General features: G+C 34.8%; 1 protein-coding gene and 1 non-coding gene across 2 annotated transcripts; both read left to right on the forward strand.

Moving 5' to 3' along the window:
* The first annotated feature begins 1,723 nt into the window (after nucleotides 1–1,723).
* Trnai-aau (transfer RNA isoleucine (anticodon AAU)) lies at nucleotides 1,724–1,796 on the forward strand. Its single transcript has one exon. It is a non-coding gene; the product is annotated as a tRNA-Ile (tRNA).
* Nucleotides 1,797–6,194: 4,398 nt separating this feature from the next.
* LOC127872158 (craniofacial development protein 2-like) lies at nucleotides 6,195–8,305 on the forward strand. Its single transcript, XM_052415488.1, has 2 exons — nucleotides 6,195–6,278; nucleotides 7,661–8,305. The coding sequence occupies exons 1-2, from the start codon at nucleotides 6,195–6,197 to the stop codon at nucleotides 8,303–8,305; spliced, it is 729 nt and encodes a 242-aa protein (XP_052271448.1).
* Nucleotides 8,306–8,821: the final 516 nt, after the last annotated feature.

Below are 8,821 nucleotides of genomic sequence, written 5' to 3' on the forward strand. Positions count from 1 at the left end.
ATACATACATGAGATGCGTATTTTATACGTTATATAAGCAATCTTCGTAGTTTCAAAAATTTAAACGACAGCAACAGAACTCTCCAAATTATTCAATCGTTTCGCGTTGCAACGCTTTATAATTTTAGGTTTTTAAATCGTCAAAAGATGCATATAATGGCTATAATGGCAATCAATATCAGTCGGTGATTATTTTTTTTACAGAAATGCTGTTTTTCACTGTTAGTAAATATTAAAACATTCATTAATCCATGAATATATGTTTATTATTCAAAATGACATGTTATGAATTTGACAAATACATTTGCTTAATTCGCGACATTTAGTCGGTGACATCTTCTTCTGGTCCCTTTTTTAAGTTTGTTTAAATCACGTTTCTGATGAAAACATTTACCAAACGCAGGGAAAGTTTTGTATATACTTATAAACAACAATTTTTTATACAATCTTCTATGAAACTATAAGACACACAGGTTCGATCCTGAACGTGACAACATAATGCGGTCCTCTACAAAGTGTGTTTTAAATATAACATTGTGATCTTAACTAGGACCCATGTGCTTTATATAGACTTTGTAAGCACAATCACCGTAAAACATTTTGTTCTCTGAGGCAACAACATGTAGAGATTTTAATATTTGATATGTAACATCATGTCCTTCCCCATGTCGGTTCAAATCATTCCTCAGCGATCGATGTTCATCATTGTTCTTTTATTCGCTAACGTTAGCATACGAATACAAAAAACCGTCGGAGACGGGTGATGCTCCCCAAAGGTTTTTTGTCACAATATTGCACTATATATTCAGATAAAAGGAAACGTCTAGTAGTTGGGGGGACAAGAATTGCAATATATGTACAGTTAATGAACAATTTCAAAGGACCATAACTCTGTGAAAATCATCCGACCAGAATCGGCTGATAATATGCACATCTCCTATTGGTAGTGAAGCTTCCCATAAAGTTTAATTGAATTGCGCTCATTAATTGCTGAGAAATAGCCCGGACAAAAATTGTGCACGGACGGACGGACGGACACACGCACAGACAGACGAAGCGGCGACTATATGCTCTCCCTCAAAAAAAATTGGGGGGAGCATAAAAACGATACATATGTTATTTGTGTTAATATGTATATTGGGTGTGTATTTTTAATGAATATATATGACTTGAAGATTGCTTTAACCAAATCCTAAAGAATGTAAATTGTGTATACAGGGTGTGTAATATAATCTATCTATATATCCTCACATATTAATATTTTTAAAACTTGTGTTAATTTAAAATCGTGCAGATGTAATAAAATGAGAAACATACATTTACATACAATAACGTTATTTTAAGAATGTAAGACCTAAGGCGAATTATCATCTAAGATGACAATTTACGATAACGACTGTCGCGCAAAATATCGAGTATCGCTTCGTGTGTCTAGTGTCGATGTCTTAAATTGGACCGCGATACATGAGATTCGAACAATATGGGCGATAATTGAATAATAAAATATCGTGCGTCGCTTCGTTAGTCTAGTATCGCCCTCGATGAAAGATAGGGCGAGATTATAGACGGCACATCCGGATTCCGTAGTTTAGCAGTGACGTGCGCACTCTTACGGAGGAATCCGAGATAGTCGATGTATCACGATTGTGACGTGCGCTGATCGCTGTATGCTCTGGTTGGACCAATACAGTCATATGCAATATTTAAACTTGTATTATTCAGTGGCCGTTTAGCTCAGTTGGCAGAGCGTCGTGCTAATAACGCGAATGTCGTGGGTTCGATCCCCCCAATGGCCATAAATTTTTATTCTGTTTGCACCATGCCGTCAGTAAATATCATAATTGTGTTTGTACAAATATAGATGTTGTTTGTCATTTCAGAAGAATTTATTTTAAGCACAAGCTCTACGGAAAAAACTTTTTAAAGCTAAATGGCCCGGAATTTCGATGTACCCATGAGGCTCAGTTCCACTAACCCCTGGCTCTAAGGCATATTTATTTTTAACAGGCGGCTGAAATACGATTCTAAATAAATCTGTTCAATACATTTCATTACCGCCTTGATAGTTTATTAGTATTTGTATTCGTAAATGTGTATTTTATGTTATTTAATATTATGTTGTTATACATAGTTACGTGACAGAAAATAATGTGTGCACTTGAGTATGAAGACGATGTACTTGTGTATTAGTCTAAATAAACTGGTTGTCTGTCTGTCTGTCTGTCTTTTTTGTCTGTCTGTCTGTCTTTCTGTTAATGTTAAACTTCAACGGGAACGAGGAACATAAGACAAACAAAAGCTAATCAACAGCATTAATATGAACTTCAACCGACGACGCATATTATTACGAGAGCGCCTACGGCGTTGAACGTCCATTGGCAAGATACCAGGAAGTTTCTGCTGTAAGAAATGTTAAAGGAACAGTTGACTGAATGAAAATTTAAAAGGCTGTAAAAAAGAAAAGCCTTTTGAAAATAAGTACACATAAATGAAACCATTTTATATAAATCGGAAAATTAGAAATATTTACCAAGGAAAATTGGTATTTTGCGAGCAAGTCAATGTCCGGATGTTAATGTTATTTCTGATTGGATAGACGTTTATTTATTTTAATAAAAGTTAAAAGAATTAACAGGTCAACAGAATTAGTTAAAGTGTGGTAACTGACCAATTATCTACAACTCATCTTGCTACAAGTTGTCTATAAAAAAATATATATATTGTTTTCGATATTTTACATGACTCACCCAGTCCAGCCGAAATGATCCGTAAAACAAAACTGTGTCTCTGTGTCGTATGAACGAATCTGCATGAAAACTATATTTAGACTCGCATCGTACATCGAATCATTTCTGTTATGTCGTCAGTTGTCAAAACGTAAGTACGGTTGATATTTAAATGAATTATTTTTTCTATTACCGGGATATTGTTTTAGTATGTCGATGCTGCATCAACAAATATACGTGCATATGAAGTGAAAACACCAAAAATAAACAACGGTTGCGATAGACACCTATAATTATACTGTTAGATGCCCATAATATCACTTTAACCTTAGCATTACATCGTTACTATTTACGAGACTGAACGACCTTTTAATTCGGATGGTAATATCAAAGTAATATCTGTGTTTTTCTTGTTTTGTTACTATTCATTATACTGTTACATGCAGGGGGGGGGGGGGGGGGCATGCGTATACGGGAGCTTACCGTGTTTAAGTGTGGTTAGTTCTTTAAATGAATAAGCCCTTTCGGCTCTATGGTGTTTATGCTCCCCTCGGTTTTTGTTTCAATACCGTAGACGTCGGAATAAAAAAGTTATTGAAGCAAAACCGTCGACAAATTTGTTGTTTAATTTCTTGACCTTCGAGATGTTGGATATTCGAATATCCTTTTCTCTCATAATAAACAGTATTTGTGCAATTTATACAGAAAAATAAAACATAAATCTTGACTATTTTATTATCTCGACGTGTTTGTATATCTATTAATTCATGAAATGCCGAATTATAACGGTGTAACTAACTTCCCTTTGAGCACATGTTGGGACCAGACTTCCAAATGATAAACAGCTCTTTCCTATATGTTAGAAGGTTTTATGCGAAATAACTGTCGTGAATGAATTCGGCATTGGTGCGAATGTTTTGGAAAAAAATTCACTTGAAGAAATCGAGAGTTATCTTTTTTTATTAATTGTTATATCATTAATTTTTATTATTATATGTTTTCTCGCATACTTTACGCTAACTATTAAACATTTAGTGTGTGTAATATAAGACATTCGACGGTATTATTTACACAGTGTAATTCTTACGTGTTTATTGTAAGGTTCATGTAAAGTGTCAAAAGGTGTATTCTTCAAATAGGGATAGTTCAATAAATATTATGTCATTTAATTCAATTTATATGTTAATATGCTCGTAAATACTTGTAGAACATATCAGTAAATGAAAATGAAAAAAATAAATATGCAAAATGTTGCTTTTGAAGACTTATACATTGCATGCATGAAAATATCAAATTAACTAACAGAGTTAAATTTAACAAATTCCTTTGGTTAAAAGATTGTATAAACTTAATTGAAGGTACAACAAATGAAAATTCCACACAATACACACCAACAATCCTAAAATATGCAAAAGAAAAACATCAACAAATGTCAAAAAGTAACAAACAAAATTAGGAACTACTTTAAGTATGGTGTACCAATTGTGACATTAAACTATATTTACTATTTTACATTTGTTGGAAAAGTTACTATATTTTAATTTTAATGATAAGAAAAGTACTAAGAAAATATATATTCTGTCTGCATGTGACATTTCATAATACTATACTGTTTACAATGTATTACTATAGCCATATATTGTCATATAAGGAAAAATGTCGCACCCCTTGGCAGCCATGTTTTTCAAACAAAATTAACAATTTTCCAACTCATCAAACATATAATTTACACCAATTTTATGAACAAATTTCATTCAAATCACACAATAAATGTGGCCTCTATAGTGTTAACAAGGTTTCACTACATGTATATAAGGACAAGTGCCCCGCCCTATTGGCGGCAATGCTTTTCAAACAGACAGAAACATTTTCAAATTCACTTATTTACTCACAATAGAGTAATAAGTATAGTCACAAAATGACACAATTACAAAAAAATGAACTATACTAACAAAAGGAAACACTTTAAATGTTCATTTAAAATTAAAAGTACTTTAAAAGACGACTTTATGACAACTTTCAAACATATGACGACCATGTGCATGTCCTCCTCGAACACCATACACGATTTTTTCGATTAATTTGTGGGCATAAAAACATCCGGTTTCAAGGAAGTCGACCGACCACTATTTCAATTTAAGATCTAGACATAATAAATGTGTGATCGGAAAAATGAATAATACAAATGTATTGCAAACGTACATATAAAACAAAGTCAACACTTACCTTTCTATAAAAACCTTGTAACGTTCAAAAATGCATTTGTTATTGTCTTGCCATGATGTCTGGTTCAGCTAGCCGTTATTTGCCGGAAATATATTCGAAAAAATATTTCGTTTCAAAATCGATCATTTATAAATTACTCACGATCCTTTTGTTCTAAAATTTGTATAATCTATTTATGAGGTAATTTCAAGTTATGTTATAAAGGAAATATTTAATAAAAGCAATATTTAACAAATTCGCAAATACGAATCAATACACATTTCTGACCAAGATGGACGACCGATGAAATTAAATCGGGAGGAGAGTCAATTATATCAAGATTCTTTTCAAATAGTGCGTTTCAGGTAAGTGTCATTGTTATGGAAATGTTATGAAAATGATATATTTTCATTAATTTTATTTGATAAGATCATAACTCTTATTGATCGCATGCTATGCTCGTGGAAAGTTAGTATTTTTCCATAATCTATAAATAGCGACTCATGGCATTTACATGTTCATTTTGAAATACGCATAGTGTCGTTGTGGGGCTGTATTGACGCAATTCAATGATAGGAGTACCTTTCATATAACTTGCATATACTGTTGGTGTTTTTATTTGGTGCATTTGTGTTTTTTTTAATGAAATTGAGAATTTGCCATACATTGCAATATTTTTGCTAATAATTACATAATACTAACATTTGTGAGTGTTTTTTTTAAATTGTATACATATATGGAATAAAAATGTGATTATGGCAACCATATGTAAATTGCATTAACTTATTTTGGGTATTACTGATCATTTTGATATTTTAAAATTTCTTCTATGTGGGGTCATTTTGGGACTTTACATGAACCTTAACACATATGAACATACTGTAAGCACCAGGGGTGTCTCTAGGTCGAGCGGGTCCTTGGGTCGGGATGAACTCATTAAACATGAACAGCTTTTATCGTTTCATTGATTTCATTGCGTTTATAACTGTCGTAGAATTTATATATGTTGCAAAGAAGTCGCGTTCAAAGTTGTCAATGGGGCCAGTTGCATTGGTTGACTATACTTTAATTATGTGCTGAAATTCAAATAAACATTAAAGAATATTATTGCTACTAAACAAATGAATTACCATTGACACTTCTGGTTGAGTTCGACATCTTGAAAGACATTTTGGCACGTACTAATAATAATAGATGACACTTGTTGCTGGCAAGCTAACTGACCCCGATTGACTGGTTTGAGCGCCTTATATATGCATCAGAATGCTGGAACTAAATGCTGCAAGCATCAGGATGCTGGAACTGAATGCTGCATTGCTGACAGCCAATCAGATTCCAGAATGCAAAGTGAGATGCTGGAAGTACAAGGCGGTACTTCGGTTAAACTATTACAAGAACGATAATATTGTGAACAATACTGAATCACTAATTAACATATGCCGCAATATAAATCGGCGTTTCTCATAGATAACAAAAACGTTAAAATAACTACACAAAACATTTCCCAGTTATAAAGACTTAAAGGTTTGAGGTGTCTAAAGCTCTCCAGCATTACGCCACACAACTTGTAAAATAGTGCTGCATAGGTGTGACTTTAACGGACTTAAAAATGATTCGATTGACATGTTATGCTTAATTATTATAAGAATTCCTATATGGAGACACACCTTACAAATATCATAATTTCAGCAATGACATATACAAATGTCAATGTAAACAAAATATTCCTATGTCAGACATAAAGAATGCAAATGGCGGTCAGATTCAAAATCTTAAGCGCCAGCCTTAGATGCTGGAACAATAAAATTCCCATATTTAACAATGGATGGCTTCATTAAATACATGTATAAGCCGAATCCACATGAAATACATCAAAGAAATGGATAACTAGAGGAAAGCTATGCTTAATATACTTTAATATTCAATTATTACAAAAGCTCTTGTATTATAATTCGGACATTACTAAGTTCGGACAGGTCCACCCAGGCTATTACAATACTTATGTTTGAATATGCCTCAAACGGAATATTATGCTTATATTATTTTAATATTAATATTATTTTGAAAATAGTATTTTCAGATATCAAGACGCCAGTTATATATGCCAAGATTAAAAAAGACGGCGTAACGAAGTGTGTACCGCTCTAGAAAGCGAAAGGTACATGAAAACCCACCAATCAAACAAAACAGATTACGTCGAAGTACCACGCCTTAAGAACAAAAACAATCACATATACGTGCAATATACGTGTAATGACAAACAGAAAAGGGTAAAGCCGGTTCGATACTAGTATAAGGTTGCTGTAACCAAATACTACCATTTTTGCGATTTGGAATACATGAAGCATTTTGGAATACCTGACACCTGCTTAGAAGATGCATATCGATGGATGTTTTTTATGCAAAATTAAATACCGGTATTAATTGTTTATTTAATACAATGACATTTGACGCGTTTTACCATAACGATACTGATACATGTATGTGACTTTGATGTGACACATTTTGGACGACCTTCTTTAAAACCAGTTCTGAGTTGGTCACTATATTATAATCGCAAAAAGTGAGTTTGTAGTGGATAGAAAGATTTGTAACTCCGCCATAGATGGTCCTAAGCCCGTTTGAAAAAGGAGGAAGGTTGGGCGTGGGGCTAGCAACCCCACCCTGGAAAAAAGTACCCCGCTACAGAAACCGAAGCAACAGTAAATATAAGCCAGCGCTCGATTCAGGAAGATGCCTCTGCAGAGAGACCTATGACGCAGGTTGGTGAAAGCCTTATGGAAGCCAGCCTGCCGACACATCTTCTTTCGATGAAAGCAACAACAAAAGTAGGAACTTGGAATGTAAGAACTATGTATGAAACGGGTAAAGCAGCTCAAGTAGCAAATGAGATGAAGCGCTACAACATCCAAGTACTAGGAATATGTGAAAGTAGATGGAATGGATCCGGCCTGACCACTTTAGCAACTGGAGAAAAGATCCTCTACTCGGGACACGCCGAAGAGAACCATGACCACAAAGAAGGAGTTGCCATCATGATGTACCCTGCAGCTGCTAACGCACTTATGGAGTGGCAGCCAGTTTCCTCCAGAATCATGAAAGCAAGATTCAACTCTAAAGGGAGGAAGGTGACCATCATCCAGTGCTATGCCTCCACTAACGGTGCAGATGAAGAGACAAAGGAAACATTCTATGACGCACTACAAACAGTAGTAGACGAATTACCCAAGAGAGACATCAAGCTCCTGATGGGTGACATGAACGCCAAGATAGGGAAAGACAACACAGGTAAGGAATTGATCATGGGTACCCAGGCCCTCGGAGATATGAACGAAAATGGCGAAATGTTCACAGACTTTTTTTGCCTTCAATGACCTGGTCATTGGCGGCAGCACGTTCCAACACAAAGTAACCTGGATATCACCAGATGGCAAGACAAGAAACCAGATAGACTACATCGCTTTATCAAGAAAGTGGAGACGCAGCCAGCCTGCAGGGCACAATCTCCAAAAGAGGAACGGACGTAGCTTTAGACCACTAACTAGTGATGGGAGTCATCAAGATCAAGCTACGGGCCTTCAGAGACACAGCAAATAGACCTCAGGCAAGATTCAATATCCAAAGACTCAAAGAAACAGGCTTCAAGGATACCTTCTCAGTTTCTCTTAAAAACAGATTTGAAGCCTTACGTATGGTGACAGAAGAAATGCCACTGGACGAACATTGGAGCTGCCTGCGGGACACATGGAAATACTCTTGCCAAGAAGTTCTGGGAAAAAGAGCCAACACTTTTAAAGAATGTCTTTCCGGAAATACATGTAATCTGATACAAAACAGGCGAGACATCAAACAGAAAATCAACAACACCAAGAATGAAGATGAAAAGAAAG

Source organism: Dreissena polymorpha, chromosome 3, assembly GCF_020536995.1.
Source record: "Dreissena polymorpha isolate Duluth1 chromosome 3, UMN_Dpol_1.0, whole genome shotgun sequence".
NCBI classification, from domain to species: Eukaryota; Metazoa; Mollusca; class Bivalvia; order Myida; family Dreissenidae; genus Dreissena; species Dreissena polymorpha.

What these genes read in the sequence shown, in the direction of transcription:
- LOC127872158 (XM_052415488.1), top strand. Translation starts at nt 6,195, where the DNA reads ATGCTGGAACTAAATGCTGCAAGCATCAGGATGCTGGAACTGAATGCT. An exon ending in ATCAGATTCCAGAATGCAAA is followed by an intron (nt 6,279 to 7,660) that starts GTGAGATGCTGG and finishes CGCTCGATTCAG; the next exon opens with GAAGATGCCTCTGCAGAGAG.